Source organism: Oenanthe melanoleuca, chromosome 1 (assembly GCF_029582105.1).
Source record: "Oenanthe melanoleuca isolate GR-GAL-2019-014 chromosome 1, OMel1.0, whole genome shotgun sequence".
Taxonomy (NCBI): Eukaryota; Metazoa; Chordata; class Aves; order Passeriformes; family Muscicapidae; genus Oenanthe; species Oenanthe melanoleuca.
In genome coordinates, this window is record NC_079333.1 from 79,535,926 (window position 1) to 79,555,013 (window position 19,088).

At 38.7% G+C, this 19,088-nt stretch overlaps 1 protein-coding gene across 11 annotated transcripts in view; it reads right to left on the minus strand.

The window, feature by feature from the left end:
• The window catches only part of JADE3 (jade family PHD finger 3), a 63,916-nt gene that overhangs the window by 21,737 nt on the left and 23,091 nt on the right, over nucleotides 1–19,088 (minus strand). For all 11 annotated transcript variants that reach the window (XM_056496308.1, XM_056496251.1, XM_056496222.1 and 8 more), the window contains 2 exons: nucleotides 10,384–10,443; nucleotides 9,130–9,212 (listed from right to left, as the gene is read on the minus strand). In XM_056496308.1, coding sequence (XP_056352283.1) covers nucleotides 9,130–9,212; nucleotides 10,384–10,432 — 132 coding nt within the window. In that variant the 5' untranslated portion in view covers nucleotides 10,433–10,443. The remainder of the gene's footprint in view (nucleotides 1–9,129; nucleotides 9,213–10,383; nucleotides 10,444–19,088) is intronic.

Below are 19,088 nucleotides of genomic sequence, written 5' to 3' on the forward strand. Positions count from 1 at the left end.
CTATGTTGAAATCTTAATGTCAAGAGTGAAAGCACTGAAATTGCAAGCTTCCATTTTTTTCAAGCTCTATATGTACACACCAAAATTAAAATGTAAAATTATTTATGCCACTTAAAAGGCATTTTAGTTTCCTGTGTTACAGGTACAGAGCCAGGACTATGAGAAGCACTAACAGGGCACAATTCCAAAGAACACCAGAAGGAAAAACGATGATATAACAGAAGGGCAATGGCTGCTTTAATTTTCAGAAAATATATTTCTGAAATCTTATCTGAGGCAAGTGCTTTACAAACTGCCTTTTAAGCCACTGACAGCATATAAAAGTGAGGTACTTCATATCAAACCCACTATTTCTTAACGACTAGATGAAAAATGCTATTAAAGACATAAGTATTCTAACTACATTGCTTAGTAGCAAATCTTCTGATCATCCATCATGTATGCAAACTATATCTCTATTTTTAGAGCACAAATCCCCTGGAGCATGAATTTCTTCTGGGTTTCTTTTGACTGTTGTAAGTACTGACCACATCACAAAATTAGGTTCTCTGCCTCAGATTTCTACAATTTACAGTACAGGTACCACTGAATGTCAAAAATTTAATCAATGGAAAGATAACTGTTGAAACCTTAAGGGATTCCAAAACTCAGCTAAGACTTCCTAAGACTTGCCTGTTTATACTTATGATTAACAGTCAATTGAGGATTTCCTGCAGACACTTGGAATCACTACAATCTTTAGCCCTAGTCATTCTTCATTTCTCCACATGTGGCAAAGCAGGGTCTTCCAACAGTAAAATACTCTCAGAGGGCAACGTGTGTGAACACTCAATCTGTATTTCCTTTGTTGTGGAAGTAAACCAAAACACTCAGGGGACCCAAAGAGAGTTTTCTGACAAATTGAGGAAATTCTACATCAGCAGTCAGCCTCGAGGCTATGAGCTAAGCCATCTACACACAGAGCAGCACACACACCTTCAGGATTCAGATACCCAGCTTCTCCTCTTGGCTGTTTGCTTTCCAACATTTCTTTGAAAAACAATGCAGCTCCTTTGCTAACTGTGTCTCTAGAACAAGAGCTAGTCTGCTCCACAGCACTCCCCTCTTGGCAAGAGCCACCTGCACTTCCAGTTAGCACATGAAGCACAGTGGTCATCTTTCAATCACCCCAAAGTAGTTCTACTTCTTGCCTTATATAAAGCACAACTCCATAACTTTATTTTGACATCACCTGTAATATCATACATATTGAAAACACCTGAAAAATGAGCATGCCAAGGCTAGGCTTATAAGGTATTCCCATCCAGAAACATCACTCCTCACAACCAGACTCAGCTGGTGGCAAGTGCTTTTAGCACACAACAGAACAAGGCTTTGCAGAGCTGAGCTATAACTGAGTGAGCTCCCAGAGCCAGCTGCATACACACAGAATTGGGAAACTCCCCAGCACTCAGAGCATTCCACAGTAGTTACTGCGTAACAGTGGAATTTTTTTAAAAAATATTTTTTAGCAAAGAGAGCATGAAATTACAAACGAGTTTCAGCCTTGCCATGCAAGACTGCTTGGTCTGAACTTAAAATTTGATTTTGCTGCCAGGAATTTTTAGCTTCAACCTCAAACAGTGTAGCACTTTGAGTAAATTACATCAATGAAATGTGTCTGCTTATGTCATCATTGTCTCATAATCTAATTGTTACCATTTCATTGAGAACTTCTATTACATATTTCATGTTTTAGAACTGGGGCTTAAATCTAGAACAAAAGACATTGCTCTTTAGACATGTTGTGGTTTTAAGCCCAGTTGGAAATGAAACACTACTGAGCCACTCACTCAACCCCTCCCCTGCATTCCCCCCACAAACCTGGTGGAATGGGAAGGAGAATCAAAGTAAAACTTGTATGTTGAGATAAGAACAGTTCAATAATTGAAAATAAAGTAAAATACAATAATAATAGTAAATAATAGTAACAATCATGATAATAAAAAAGAAAAACCCCAAACAAGTGATGCACAATACAGGTGCCCACAACCCACTGACCAATGCCAGACCTCACTTTTCAAACCCAGACCAGCTCCCCTTCTGGGTAACTGCCCAGGTCTATTCTATGGTGTGGAATATCCCTTTGGTCAGTTTGGGTCACCTGTCCCAGTTATGCTCCCTCCCAGTCTTTTTGGTTTTGTGGTTTATTTTTTATTGCATACCTACTCACTGACAGAGCAAGAAACATGTAAAAAAAGAAAAGTCCTTGACTTGGGATAAACAGGAACTACCAAATAACCAAAGCATCAGTGTGTTATCAACACCATATTAATTCCAAATACAAAACACAGCACTGCAACAGCTATTGAAAAGAAATTAACTCTACCTTAGCTGAAACCAGGACAAGTCAATATTAGTGTTTTGCTCCACAGTAGAAGTCTGCCTGCTTTTGCTGAGGAAATGAGAACCTTCTAGCCAGCTCTACAGACACACTGCCATCTATAATGCCTTTAAAAGCTAAATTCTACAAAAAAAGTCTTGAGAAATATGGATGCTCTGCTCCCCCAAAGCACTAACACACCAAGAAACAATGATATCAAAGATATAGTTCGTATATTATATTTGTTTTTCAGACTTCTGAGTTCTATTTGGAAATTATGCAAGAAGAGTATGCCCAAGGAAAATTAACTTCTTAGAATTTATTTTAAAACACGTCACCAAAAGCCGTCTATGATTTGAACCCAAACTCCTTCCACTCTATGGAAATGCAATATATAATCTTCCTCACTGGACCCTGCTGTGCTTACTCTGAATAAATCACGCTCTGAAACAACAATACGATTTTGTATGAAGTACCCTAATCCATTAAAGATATCAGGCAGAATACAAGTAATGCTCTAGAGAATTGCAATAAAATACTAGTATTGAAAACAGGATGGTCTCAACAATGAAATGGCTTTCTACAAACCCCATCTTCGATGAACAATTCAAACATGAGATCTGCAGACTGTCAGGCACCTTCTGTTCATGACCACTGCAAACTTAAAACCACATTAAGAAAAGAAAAAAATGAGCTAAATACTTTTCCCAGTACTCCTCTGCAAGCTACTACTGAAGCTGACTGATGCCTTGTGACATTCTCCATGCTCTTTCAGGTACTTTAATCATCTGCTTACAAACTCCCAACACAAGTCAGTCACTTGTCACAGGCATCTAGGCCATAACTGGGAACCATACCTCCAAGGCTTAAGTAACTTATGGGTTAACTGTTCTTATTACAATCAAAACCCACTTTATGCTGGATTGCATATAATTGGTTCAGTCCTGAGGCTTCCCCTGCACCCAGCAGAACTCAGCAACAGGCTTTTCAGCTCACACCCATCACCTAGGGAGTCTTCTAACTCTCACTGCTTAGAAACATAGCCATGATTTTTTTAAAAGATGGGAGCTACTATGTCCTGTCTTCCCTGCAAAAGTAAAATTAAATCTTCTACAACAAACAGCATGGAATGAGGACCAGCATTCTCTCTAACTAGACAACAGCTAGCATTTTCATAAATTTTTGGTGTCCCTCCCAACCCATCTTGAAGGCCAAGTTTGAAATTCCATTATCAAACTTGAGTTTATTTGAAATGTAAATTACACAAGAGTTTTTCCATCATGCTGAGGGTCAAATCATCTTTCTTTATTCTCCTTTGAAAGGATCAAATAGCTTTTACTCCCATTAGCACCCCAAAGCATTAAGGCTTACTCTACTATGTAGTTCTCATGTACACGCCCTCAGCAAACACACTTATAAAGCAGCAGGTTTACACCTAAATTCACCTCATAAATAATAAAATTTAAATTCTAATATGACCTATTACAAATGTAATACAGCCACATAGTATCTGAGCATAGTTTATCTTTGTATGAATGTTTGACGGTATGTGCAAAAGACTGCCCATTTACAGGGGATGAAGCACCAAGAACAGAATTTGCTGGGCTCATCCTGGAAAGGTAGTTACCTTACAGAGAAATATAGAAACTTAAGGTAAGTTTGCTTTGGGTTTTGGTTGGTTGAGGGATTTTGGCAGCAAAGTAAATAAAAGGCAACAGAAATTTCAAATGGAAATGAAACTACAGTTCCAGGCACATATACCAACTGGACTGAGAAACTTAAAATGTTAAAAATGCTGTGATAGACAGGAATATGTGCAGAATTAAATTTGTAGTTCTCAAACATCCACACAATTTGGACAAGCAAGGCAGTAAATCCTAACATTAAAACTCCCTAAAACTAATTTAATGAATTATCCAGGATTCAAGCAAATTAAATATTGTACTTTTCATTCAAGTAGCCATGAATCTTCCTAGCCTCCTTTCACAAGCATGTATAGGAAAAGCCAGGAAATTGGATCCTAAATCAATGCTACCTAACATCATGTCTCTGACAGTATCTCATGTGCCAGAAGAATGTGCAAGAACATGTCAAGTTTCCTTCTGGTTGCTAATCGATATAAGCTTTGGATTTTGGGGTTAATCCCAACAATCAATTTTTAAAGTGGTATTAATTTATACAGATATTTTAAAAAATCTGTACTTGCTATCATCTGTCCAATTCCTTTTTTAATCTTGTTTAATTCTCAGTCTCAACAACTTCCTGTAGCAGATGAGCTTCCCAGCCTAACTGCATGAAAAGGATATCCTTTTAATTGCTACAGATTTTGTAACTTTTGGCCTCCTTTTTCAATGCTCATGGCTGCCTCTTCTCTCCAGTTCTCCCATCACAAGGACAGGAGGGACTGAAGAATTCTAGCTCTATTGTTTCCAACCATTCATACTTTACTATTATGACTGTTCATTCACTTCGAAGATAAAATAGCTCAGCCTTTTTACAAGCAAGCTCTTTCACACCTTTCTGCATTTGGGTCACCTCTTCCTAAAGAGTTCAAATAGCCTGAGACAGTATCTCAAAGGAAAAAAAAAAAACATTATAGAAGTAACTGATGAGTTTGCACCTCCAATCTTTTTTTTCTGTTTGTTTGTTTTTTGGTTTGTTTTTTTTTTTTTTTTTTTTTTGTTTTGTTTTTGTTTTTTTTTTTTTTTTTTTGTTTTTGTTTTTGTTTTGTTTTGTTTTGTTTTGTTTTTTGCTTTTTGTTTTTTGTTTTGTTTTGTTTTTTGTTTTTAAATCAACTAACCCAGGCAGGCTAAAAAGTAGCTCATGGATAACGTATGTTTGCCAGAGGTCGTGAGAAGCCTGTACACATGTCCCAGATAATTCGGAATTTTCTAAGGCAAGCATGCACATAATAGTGATGGTCTCTTATCACACATGGTGCATGCAAAGCAATATAGTTTAACCACGTTGCCCATTCATTCACAGAACAAAATCAAGCACTTTCAAACTGCAAAAAGAGTTCATTTGCTGCCAAGAGTCTAGTCTTACAGGGTGCTTCTCAGGATCAAGACCTACAATTTATGTGACAGTTAAATGCCACTAAAAAGAGTTTCACATAGTCAAGTAATGAATGCAGACCATTTACTTTTGTAAGATAAGCTGCATTTCACATGATAATACAGCTGTCTCAATCAGCAATGAGGGATTGAAAACTACTCTTGCTGTGAGATTCAAAACCCTATTTGCAAAGAGAAGCAAAATATTACCAAGTTATATGGAAAGGGTTTAAAAAAAAAATCATAATGCTAACTTAAATTCTTCACAGTTTCAAGAGGGAGACAGGATTGAAAAATTATACACATAAATTTGAGTGTCATAAAGATCTCTTAGGCTCTTTTGTTACCCTACAAGCATAAGGGAAAAGACATGGTCAGTCATTCAGGACAGTCCAGCTAATGGGTTTTCCCTGCAAAAATTATTCCCACTACTCTGCCATCATTTTCTGCCCCAGCTTTCACAGAGACAGGAAACTGCCAAGTACAGGCTTCATGCTGAGCCAGACATCCAAATGTCTCCTATCCTGCTGCTCTCACACAGCCCACTGCAGAGGGCTGTGAGTCCCTCCTGTCTATGTTTAAATCCACTGAGGGGCAACACCACAAATGGTATGTGGCCAACAACATCATAAAAGTCTCCAAACCAGCTATGACTTTGTATTACTGGTGTGCCTCTAACTTCAACACAGCTAATTTATTCACAGTAAACGCTAAATATAATTGGAAAACAGAATTTTTAAGTCACCACTTCAGTAGTTTGTGATAGATCATAATCCAGAAGGTGAGCAGCAAGAAAGAGACACTGCCTTGCTTTTGACATGACATACAGAAGCACCACGGTCTGAAGAAGCACCATTACAGGTTTCCCTTGTTCTCACCTTCTACTCCAAGGAGGAGACTGGAGTAGGTTGAAGCCAGGTCCAACCAGTAACATCCCTTTGGGATTGATACAGGCTCTGGAAACGGGCTTGGCATTTGCACTGTAACATGATACCTCTTCACCTGGCAGTAACACCAGACAGAGGCCATCCCCAAACCCACCTGGATTCTAAAGTACCTGGAAGGCAATTCAAGGCAGAGCAGTCCTCAGAAGCACCCACTCATCACCTTTCTCAGGCAACCTCAGAGGACACTGGAATATTTAGGTTAGTCCTGAACTGGCAAATAAACTACTTGTTTATTGGAGTACCAAACCCAAGCCTGTATTTGGAGAGAACACAGGTACTCAGGTAGGGCTGGTGATGGTAGAGGAAGGGGAAGAAAGCCTAGGTATTCATATGCAATTTATTTGAAAAAGTAAGGCTTACTGCCATGAAAGAAAAAATAATGCATGAAGACCATGAACAAAAATATTCCCAAACAGCTATTTATAGCTTTGACCTTCTAGATTTTCTGCATCACTAACTCAAGAAACAGCCTGCTGCCTGGCAAGCAGAGGTGAATGAGAGGAGAGCAATGACAACTTGTTACAGAGAGGCCTTGCTAAAGAGATGCTGTCAGCCTGAAAATTTACATTTCTATCCAATAGATATTAGACAACTATTGCTACAAAAAGCTTGTGAGATTACAACATGGTTTTTGGAAGGGTGTGTAGTGGGGTCCCTTTTCAGTGTTTGCTTTGCACTGTTGTCACCACTTGATGCATAAATAATCAATTTCAATGCTCTGCTGACAAAAGCATTTCATATAATACACTTCCCAGCATATGCTTTTCAAGGGGTCAGAAGGAGCACTTGCTTTTAGCAGAACAAAAGCAAAACTGTAAAGAATGGCCAGAAGTCTTATGTACAAGAGGTACATACTACTGGCATCTTACCCTTCCATTCTCTTTCCAGAAGAACTTAATTTGTTTCAGGGATCTTTTAAATATTGTACTCAGGACACTCTTTTCAAAGAGGATATATTCTAAAGTTTGGGATTTCTTTTTTTTTTTTTCCTCCCAGGAGGAGAATCTTAACCATGACAAAGAAACTCCAGTATTACTAGAAGGATTACATTATGAAATAGACTTTTTAAATTTCAAGTGTATATTCCAGATTTTGTTCTTCAAAGTTCCATATTTTCAAGCATTAAAGGAATCAAGATTTTTGCCTTGGAACTGGTAAAAGGCAGCAAGATGATCTCAAAAGGAGGAACTGAAAACACTGCTCATTTTAACTCCTAGAAGTTATGTAAACAGAACACTTGTATGCTACATAGCTGCACCACATCTTCATAATTATTGTTTTATTGTACATAGGCATTTAGAGAAAGAACAGAGCAAACTCAAAGAAGGCTGTAATAGGGCAAACTCTAAGAGGAAGAGATACAAAATGAAAACTGAATGGCTTGGCAGAAAGAAGGCATTGGTAAGATGCTAGCACTGAGGTATATCTGAAACAGCAACAAGCTGGGCAATGTATGTGCTTCAGCTCCCATGTGCACAGCTTGACTGGTAACAAAGCTATTGCCTAGGCACACATGAGCAACACTTACAAGACCTCAGTAGCCACAAGTTGTTTTAAAATTTAAATTCTTACAGAACCATAATCATCACAACATCTTAAAGGCATAAAGCATAATGCATTTTTCTTAATCTTCATGGTGGCTGCAAATAAAACACTATGTAGCTAGTTCTAGCCAATTTTACTTTTTTGAACTTTTTCTGCATTTTCTTTTAGAAATGAGTGAGTTTTCTTGAACTGACTTGCAATAAGAATTAAGCTTTCAAAAAATGACACATCCTGTATCATTTACCTTGTTCTTACCACACCTAGTTAGCAGCACTTAGAAAAGAAGTATGAAGCATGTTTGCTGAATAGCTTAAGCTGTAGGAGCACAATCTACAAACTTCACACAACCCTGCACAGCAGTAACCACTCAGGTAAAAAGCTGCTGGTATAGTGAACAACTTCTGGGACATAACTTTAAATTCTATAGAAATAAAGTGGGGTTTGTCAGTCTTTTTTTAGCAGTCATACTAAAATTCTGAAGGACTCATTCAGAGGCAATGTGATAACAAGTAAGGGGAATTAACTACAAGAAATACTTCTCCAATTTACAGTTAGTATCTGACTTCAGCCTTTAAGAAAGCAAGTATAAAATCTGGAGAAGACAGCCAACAAATCTTACACTAAGAGGGGCTACCAATGGAATGGTCGACAAGATGGCTTTGGGCACTGGATTGTGCATAAATGTCAATTTATTAAATGGGTCAGTACAGGTCCAGTGACAGTGGTGATAGGTGTTGAGGTTCTAACAGGTGGAGATGTCAGAGTAAACAAAAAAGCTACATTGACAGTAAAAAGCCAAGAGTAACAAACTAGCAGAGCAAACACTGCATATATATATCCTACCTACTCAAATGTCCTACTGTTTCATTCTGAAGCAGAAAGACAGTATCCTTCCCAAACACAAAGACATGAACCACTTTTCTGTGCTATGCTCTCAAATAGTAAGACCATACCAACTTTGGCCAATTTCAAAATGATATTAAAATTCCAGGGAAAGAGCAAACTGCATGATACTATCTGCAAATGTCATAAGCCATTTTGGTCCATCAAACACCAGAGTTCCTATAACACTCACACAGTGAAGAAAATGCAGGTTCACAGAGAATTTGACAGGTGACAAAAGGACTCACCAGCACTAGATTCATAGCTCACTTCTTCAAGGCTTAGAAACATGAAAACTGTGTGAAAGAAAACTACCAGCGACCAACCCAGCTCTTACCTCAGCAGGCTTCTTTTGTTCATTTGCTGGTGTTTTTGACTTGCTCCTGTATTTAGAACAAGAAGAAAAGGAAGTGGAAGGACCTGTTTAAAAAAAAAAAAAAAAAAAAAAAAAAAAGGAAATTAAAAAGGATCATTATAGCTCAGTTCAATTCATTTAACTTTTCCAGTATAACACAAGGCACTCCAATCTCTTGAATTATAATTTTTGACAAGATGTGGGCAAAAAAAAAAAAAAAAACCTGTTAGGCAGTCTGTAGGCTTAATTTCAGCTCCTCCTGTTCCACTTGCTCTTTATAAAACCACAGCACACCAAGTTTATGGGTACATTATGCTCTGCCCAATACAAGCATGAGTAAACAGAAACAAGCAGATAGATTGCTTTCCTTCATTTAATTCCCTTCTAACAAAGTGGAAGGAAGAATAAAACAGAATTTGAAAATGCTTTAAAAAAATCCCAAAAAAACAAAATCCAAAGAACAAAGCAATGATACTAAAATGTGCTAACGAGAGATGCAAAAAACCCATAGCGTGATCTTAGCTGTTTCTGGCAAAACATTATTTCATCAGAGCAACTTCATCAATGACTTGCAGTGATTATGACAATGAATCATTATTATGTATAGAGCTATAGATAGGCACAGGTATATAAGAAACAGGTATATAAGACCCTGCCACACAGAGTTGTTCTGTTTTGGGTTTCTTGTAGATAAAATGGGAAGATATTCAGGTAGATGTCTGCCAAGGAACACTTAAAATGTAACTTTACTAAATTGCTGAACAGACCAAAGTGGAGTAGATCAAGAACCAATATCAGACAACTGAACGATCAATATACTGATTATAATTCTAACACATTAATGCTCAAATAACTTGCCACCCCCAACTACCTTAACTTTGAAGCTCTGCATACCATGAGACAATAGGAGTATTTTTTAAAAAAGAATCACAGAATAGAACCCTGGGCAGTAAAATTTCTTTTGATTTTCAAATTTCTTCTTGCCAGCTATGAATGAGAAAGATTATAAGCCTCTCTTGAAATTCTAAGTATACTCAAAACTCCCCTTATAAGATCCTTTGCCTTATTTTTCTCCTACAATGTGATTCAGAACACCAAAGACCACAAATACAAAAATAAATCAATCAAGAAACCTTTTTTTAAGAATTTTAAGAGGTGAAATGGTTTGCCCTCAAACCACAGAAGAAAACCACAAGGGGGTGATAGACCAAAGAAAAACTAGCAGGTATTACTTACTCTCATTGTCTGAACTGTCACTGGTGCTTAGATGCCTGTGGCGTTTCATCCTGACGCATCCTAAAGAGAAAAAAAAAAAAAAAAAAGTTGATGGCAACCGTTCTACCAGAAAATCACCGGCTGCTGGCCAATGCCAAGTTCTTCACACTAAAGGCAAAGCTCCTCTGAAGAGGTCTCAGGCATAGAAATAATCCCAGTTCACTCACTATGTTTTATTTCTGCAAGCAACTATTACATCACAGTACTGTTTATGAAACTGAGCACCCTCAAAACTAGCATGCCTCTGCTGGGCAGAGCTTGCTTTTAATTTTGCAGAAAGAAGTGCAACCCGCCAGCTGACTCCCGGCAGGGCATGAGCGGTGCACTGCTCGACTCAATGTCCCATCTGTTCCACTGGAGGGAGAGTTGCCATGGTGGCAGTAGCTAGCTGAGAGACAAGCAGAGGCCAGGAAATAAGGTGGATGCATAGCAAGGCAAGGATTTAGAAACATAACACCTTAAAAAACAAACAAAAAGACAAACAAAAAAGCATAAAGAAACCTTAAGGCATCCATGCAAAGCAAAAGGCAGATTTTAAATAGCAACAATCATAGAAAGCAGTGATTATGCCATTTAAGTAATTTGATCACCATTAATTTCACAAGCAACGTGGTTTTCAGAAGTTTGAGAAGCAATCAAGAGTATCACTAAGAAATACTTCAGTGGCACTGCACCAGTCACATTAAAAAAAACGTATTGAAATTTTTGAAATTAATTTTTGAACATGTCGTGCTACAGAGAGAGGGGACGAACTTTCTGCACTTCTACTTAATAAAAAGAAAAATCAAAACAGTTATCAGCTACACACTCTAAACAAGTGCCAAGAAAAATCCATATACATTCTTATTAGTCCTGCCACTCTATAATATTCAATGTTAGTTATGTTTCTTAACTAAGGTTCAATAACAGTTTACAATTAATAGCAGTAAATAAAAATCCCTATGTTCGTAATGGATTGAATGAGAAAAATCAATAGAGAAAAGAAGTAAAAAAAGTAATTCTGCAAGAATATACAAGAACTCTATTTTCTTTTTTTTGTTTTTAAGCAGAAGATACACTCAAGTAGCTTACAGATAGCTGAACCTGAAATGCCTGCAACACTCCAACTTGACTACACCTGAAATGTAAGCAGTTTCATTGCTTAAACATAACCACATGCTATTTAAAAAAAGCAACACAGCTGAATATCCCATTTGATAAGCACTCCACATTAGTTACTGTACAATGGGTCTTGAGATTATCCAAATACCACAGGATAAACAAGATCTTCAGATAAGAGAAGCCAGCCCAAAGGCTTTGAAGAGATTGAAATTGAATTGTTTGCAGCACAAGTGTTTAATTTAGTGGAAAATTTCAGCAGTCTTTGTATTTAAGAGAGTGAGTTTACTGAATCTAAATGCAGTGATCAGTTGAAGTTGAAATCAATCCCTTCAACCTGTTATAAAAAAAAAGACATTGCCCACACTCCTGAAAGCTGACAAAGGAAGCGATGCTTCCAGTTTTCAAGAAAGCAGATACAGAACTTCTAAGTCAGGTATTTAACCTGGGGGGAAGACAGAAAGACAGAGGCCAAAGGTCATTTGCATCATCACTTAAGCAAGATATAAAATTCCATTACATAACAAATAATTTTACATTAATTCACCTTCTCCCAGCTCAGGCAACATAGGGGAGACAAGGCAGCCATGCTATATGTGCAGACCAGTCTCCAAGAAAAGAGCAACATCAAAAATTCAATACTCAAAATAGCACAGAGCTTTGCTTCCAATGAGAAATGCAAGGTAGCTTGTAAAGATGAAGAAACTTCCACGAAGCTCTTGGACAAAAGCTGTTTGACATGTAGAAGGCACTTGGGTCAGGAGGACTTGTCTTTTTACATGTTTTGGGGGCACCAGACTTGAGTTTGCTGCAGGGTATTGAAGGCAGGTCTAGAAGTCTACTTTCATATTGCCATCTTGCAAAATTTAAAGGCATGGATTTTAATCAAGAGCCTGTTTGAGAGCTTGCACTCCAGGCTAAACCCAGCCCCTTGGAGTGTGCAGGTCTCCCTAAAAAAAGCAGGTTCTGCCCAGGCAGGCTTCATTTCCAAACAACCTGGCTTAAAGACCCTCAGGTACGTTATCTGACCTTGTGAGACAACAAAGAAGCATCCAGGTGAGCTGAGCAGTATTCCAGTGCTTCCTACTTGCTTTGGTTTTATATTCAGGTGAATTTTTGAGCAATTGTTAAAAGGTGATGAAAGCTTATAGCAGGCGATTCCCATCTCTTAAGAGTCTATACAAACACGCAGCAATAAAACTTTTTCACTCTGTACTAAGAACAGTATCTGCAGAGCATAACATAAGCATTCAATTAAAGTAGGGTCAAATATGGGAGTGACAATAACAGGACAGAACACCCAGGAAGCCTGGACTTCTGCCTGGGCAACTGGGAAAGAAGAGCAGAGATGCCTACGCTTCAAAGACAGCTTACAGAGAAACAGCAAGTGTAACAAAAACTTTAGAACAGAACCTGTGCCAACAACTCCATGAGAGTAGAAAAACAAACACACACACACACTAAACAAAAGTAGCAAGCTGTTATTTGAGAACTGGGTTTGTAGCAGCTCAGGAAAGAGATTTGCACCTCCATGATAGCAGACAGACACAGAAAAAGTAGTCACTGAGGGCAAAAAGCCCTGAATAGTAATAGTACTGGATTCCTGCCTGATTTTTTGGGCAATATTAACCACATCAACAGTGTATCAAAATCAACAGTTGCAATAAATTACAGGTGTGCTGTGTTTGGTAGGTCGGGTTATTTAAGTGTTTAACAGGCTACAAGTTCAACCTATGTCCCCACATGAAGCAGAAGGAGACCCAGAACCTCAGCACCATTCAACAGAGACCACACCTACAGCGGATTTCACTTTTCTCTTTTAACACAGAACTTGTCCACAAAACTTCCAGCTCACTTCCACCCCAAAGCATGAGGGCTCATCAGAAAAGCTCCCTGATAATGATGCTTCCATTCTCTAGACACTAGAGAAGGATCTTAAAGTAACATCCATTAAGTGGGACAGCTCCTGCCTCACTTCACCTGCCTTTGAAGAATGGCAGAATCAGAAGCTGCTCAATTCAGAGAAACACGGAACAGAACACTTCCACCTCCCCCCCACCCATGAAAATTGATGTCAACCTTTCCCAGCTTCAGTCCAAAATCCCCAAAGCAGACTGGCACCCTTCAGTCTGTCCTGGCATTTTGCAAATAGGCATCCTGAACTTCTTGATTGTGAACAGACTTAGGTTTTAACAGTCACACTCTCCAGCAGTTCCAATGTACAAGGTAAGGGAGTGTAAAGCAACTTAAGATTGAAAGGTTGTTGCAGAGCAAAAGAGATGTGGCTCCACGCCCCCCTTCCCCAAAATGCCTGGAGCAAATCCTTGTTTCGCAGTGACTGGATGAGGATTTCTACTTTAGAAAGTAAGTAGGGGTGCTTTGGCTATGGACTTGAAGAGTGCACAGGCATTATAGGCAAGCACAGATTACCTCAAAAATTATCATTAAAAATGCAAACATAATATACTAAGTGTTTTTGCCCCTCTTTTTTTAATCCACAGAGGGACTAACATCTTATTAATCACCTGCATGACAATGTATACAAATTCTAAAGATGCCTACCTTTAGTGATCTTCTAAATGAAAACTGAAAAACAGAAGCACCAGTAAGAAATCATCATGTCACAAGGAAAAAGATGTTCAACTCTCCAAGCAATTACTGCAATGAAACATTTGCTAGCATTGTTATTCCTAAACTGGAACCACATTCTGCACCTGTTGTACTTCTGATTTGCCAAGCCATGGCTGCACATTTATGCCCAATCTGCTTGAAACAGCTTAAGACATGAACTGTAACTTTAAAAAAGAGAAATCAGCCTCTTTGCCTGCTGTCACCTTAACAACTGAACACAGGTCAAGATGCCCTGAACCTTTTTGTGTGTTTAAACAGAAAACAACCCCAGGAAAACCTCAGCCACAGACAGCAACATTGTGCTGCCAGCTTTCCCTGGCTTCCAGAAGGCTGCTATACATATTGGGAATTTTGCCCTGGAGACAGAACTGATCATTGTATCCAACACATCACCGCACTTTTAAGGAAAGCCAGGAAAAAGCCACCCTGCATGCACCTGGCTGAAATTAAAACATGGATCCTAAGCTAAGAGGAATCAAACCTCAGCCAGCACGTGCAAGAATCTTAAGAGAGTAACACTGATATTTTCAAAAATCCAACGGGTATGTTTTGTAATTAATGATTTCCAAGTTACGTTTGCTCCTTTTTGCTCATTCACAAGTATCTGCACTGCTAAAGTGAACAAGAAGCAACCACTTGCCTCTACCACCATTCTCTCCAGCCCCTGAGGAAAATCAATGTTCTGCTGACTTATGGCACTTCCCTCTTTTGAAAAGCTAGTTACCATGGATTACTCAAAAAAATCACTCAAGCAGCACGTGTAACTATCAGATAGGTAACAATATTTCAGAGCCTTATCCAAAACAAAACCCATTTCAAATACCTACAGAAACAAGACCAATATTTTTTCCTTTTCAATTTACATCAGAATAAACAACTAAATTTACCAAATAAACTATTACATTTAGCCTCTTTTTCTAGTGCATTCCTCTGGATAGTTCATCAGTAACAGCAGACACAAGGATGAGATATCATATTGAGTCTGTATTTGTGCAGCATATTAGGCAAGACATCAATGACAAGAGCACAAAATGAATCCTTAAAGCCAGCCAAGATTTCTGAACAAAACAGTATCTCCATGGAATAGCAGTGCTTCCTGGCTTCAGTCTGTTGCAGACAAAGGTTAAACACATTCATACCCTACCCAGTACCTGCTAGAACCTATACAGATGGAAAAAACAGAACCAGAAAATTCAAGAAACTGTTAAGTAAATGTATCTTAGACCTGTGAGATTTTACTTCTTCATATCTTAAAATAGCCTGACAAAAATGGAATTGGCCACAACACCATGGAAATTTTCAAGTGGGACAAAAAGTAACCTACTTTATTTTATTAAAAAGAAAAACAGCATCTATGTATGAAAATCCGATGACAGGCTACATGCAAATTTCAGATAAGAATTCTGTACTTACATTTTTACAATATGGCTTGTCTACAGAAAAAAAAAAAGGCAGAGGCAGTAGGTAGCAATTTCCAAGTCTCCAAAATGTGGTTTATGTAACTGTTAAATTTAGATTAGGAAGCAAATTATCTTGAAAGGTCTCCAGGAAATGTAGTACAGTAAAACCATTTAAATAGGTCAGATTTCATAGTCAACTGCCAGGGAAATTATGAAATATGAATAGAGTTAATACAACCTTTCAAATAACTAGAGGAAGAGCGATCACTTGTGTTTGGGTTTATTATTATTATTTTTAATATCCTATCCAATCTCACAAAAAAGCTATAGTAACTGGAAAAAAATACTCACTTAGAACCCAGTGTAGCAATATTTGCTACACTGAAAAGGTTTGAAAGGTTAAACAATTCACAGAAGACGATGTTCAGCAAAGAAAGTAACAACCTTAACAATTCTGTGATTGCTTTTTTATTTCACTCTAACCAGAAAATTCTTAAAAATTTGTAGTATACTCCTACTTTACTCAAGAAGTCCATAATAGAATGACCACATCTATCCTAGCCTCTCCTAACTAATTTATTTAACTTCATTATAAAATAATGAATTATTTTGTGAAGATTATTCTGGGCCCACCACAAAATAAAATTTTTCTTGCCACTATTTCATACTAAGTCTTGATTAACATAATAGTATGTAATTCAACAAAGGAGGAATGCACCAGCATTCTAATAAGAATGCACTTTTTAGAAGCAGCAGTACCCACATGTGCTTAGTCATTAGGCAATAAATAATTGTAGCAAGCAAGGAAGTGCACATTACAGGAATCTAGCTAATAACATGGGTCTATATGAAATGCAGTAGCAACAAGACAGTCTCAAACTCTGTCTTCCTTGTTCGTTCCCTCTTTATAGAAAGTAATTTGGCAGCTGCCTCAAAGGTACTGTAGGTTTAAAATGAGAAGAAAAAAAGAAGTCCAAAATATCATATTCCAACATGACTTATCCCCTGAAATATTTTTTTTAATTGTTAAATTCTGGACTGAAGTCATCTGATCATAAAACTAGGATGAAGAAACCCCAAATATAATCACACACACACATTCATTATGGATTATAGGCCAAAAGGGAACCCTGACATCATTTCATGTGCCCTTCTACCATGAAGATCCATCATTCAGTCTAGTGCAAAGTATTTAATGACCATCACTTTGCCTTCCAAGTATAAAAAGAGGGTAAGTGATGCTACTTCATATTTATAACACACTTTGATGACACAATAAAATACAGCACACTTCAAGTACCTTTCCTACGTTGAAAACAGAAGTACAGTTTTTAATTTCTGGTACCACATCCATGCATTGATCCACTGCGAGGGCAGGGGAGCAGATTTACACCAGAGGCCTTCTAAATTGTCTCACATCAAGCAGCTTGTTAAAAACCAGAAATCCTCAGAAGAACAAATCACCAGCAACATATGCAGTGTCACCATTACCTCAGTAGAAACTCTCCAAGAAGCTAAAAGAAATTAAACTGCACTGTCTTCCCAGTGCTTTCCTAACACTCAGCAGTGACTGAGCAGCCTTATTTTCATCTTTGAGGCAAACTACATGTGTTGGCCTGTACACAGAACAGCCAGGTGGGCCAGGCTGACATTTCTGTCCATTAATCACACAGTTTTAGCACTAGCATCCTGAAGACAATACTGATCTGGGCAGAGTCAATTAAAACAAAAATATACAATATCAGACTGTCAATAATTCAAGCAAATACACCACTGTTTATGTGGTTCTGAGATACTCTCTGCTTTTTCAATTTTCTACTCCTGAACACAACACCGGTTTAATACCAGCTGTTTATCAACAAGACTATCATTTTCCTAAAGCAGCAGCAGAGATTTGTACACACAAAATTATTTCCTTCAAAACACCATATTGTATTTGAATGCAAGTCTGCTTTTAATATAAAATAAAAAGAGAAACTAATCACTTTCTTCCCTAGAACCACAGCCAGTCTGGTGCAGCCTGGCATTGCCACACTTACATGACTGAAGTGTGTCTGCCTGGCTGCAGCCTGGTACAACTCCTCACACCCACCTCCCATCTCCTCTCACCCTCCTCCTGGCATCACTCCCAGGCAGGGAAAAGGCTAAAATAAGAGTACATCCTTCAGAAAGGGAGCAATGGCCCTCAGCAGGGTACTGTGCCTGCCCACCCCAGCCAGGTCCATCTCGCTGCTGTAGGTCCCTCCCTGAGGAAGCAAGGAAGTCCCCAGCATGCTGAAATGAGAAACAAGTTCCCAACAGGAAAGTCACAGTGATATTGAACACTAGCAACATCTGCTGAGGTATCCAGCAGGACATTGTCAACAGAGGGATGCCACTATAGCTCTCACTTCCTCTGATCAACATCACATAAGCTGTCTCTTGTCAGGCTGATGGAAACAACACAGCAGCTAATTGATCCCTGAAGGAAACACCCAGGAGGCAAGGGCCAGCTCACACACAGCCTTTTAACTGCACCTGCACCAAGTGCCATGGAAAAACACCGACCCCAGTTACTCATGCTCAGGAAGCTCATCGGCTTGGAAGAGCCCTCAGCTGGGGAGACACAGTTATTGATCATGTTCTGCCTCTTTTATAGGGCTTCCTCAGAAGAAAACTCATACCTGACTTAACACTAAAACATTCAAGAACCAAGGGACAAAAGAAGAAAAGAAAACCCCACAAAACCCACCTACTGAACAAAGCTAAGGACAACGTCTGCTTTGAAGAAAGACTGATGTGGATGCACTGCTACAAAAGCAGACTGGAATCGGTCATCCTACCCACTCCATGCTAAGCAGGGCAAACAAGAGGTTGGCTGCCCAGGAGGTTTGACACCCAAAGACTGCCTCATGCCCTGTGTCTGCAAGGAGACTGCAGTCACGGGCATGCCAAGCACTGGTGAGAAACAGGAGCAGCACACACTCCACCAATATGACTGAGCAGACAAACCTCTGAGCGCTTTGCTGGGCTTTCTATTTTAAGTACTGGTATGATTCACGTTACCTTGGCTCTAAGTGTTTTTCAGTCTTCACCATATCTACCCTCATGATAAGCTCATATTAAGCAAGCACTGAAAGCCCTGACATTTCAGAGCTGCAGTGCAGAGCAGCCATACATCATGCTGGAGCCTCTGGCATCAGCAGGCAGCTGCACCCAGGTCTCCCAAGCACATATTCTGTGACCTTGCCACTCACTGCCCTTCCCGCTGATGCTCATGTGGAAACAAACAGAAGAAAAATCAGAATAATCCCTGTGATGCACTATGTATTGTTCTGATGTTGCACAGTGATGAACTGCAGGGAGGAGGGAGATGGGGACAAAAAAATCCCCATAGAAATGTCACTACTTAATCAAAAAATTAAGCAATTACCAGTATTAGACTAGTTCAAGTGAAGCCACACTTTGCACCATCTGCCTGATGCTGCCAGCAGTATCTTTTTCTGTACTTCAGCTGTACTAATGCATGCTTTCATAACAAAATACAGGTGCATGAAC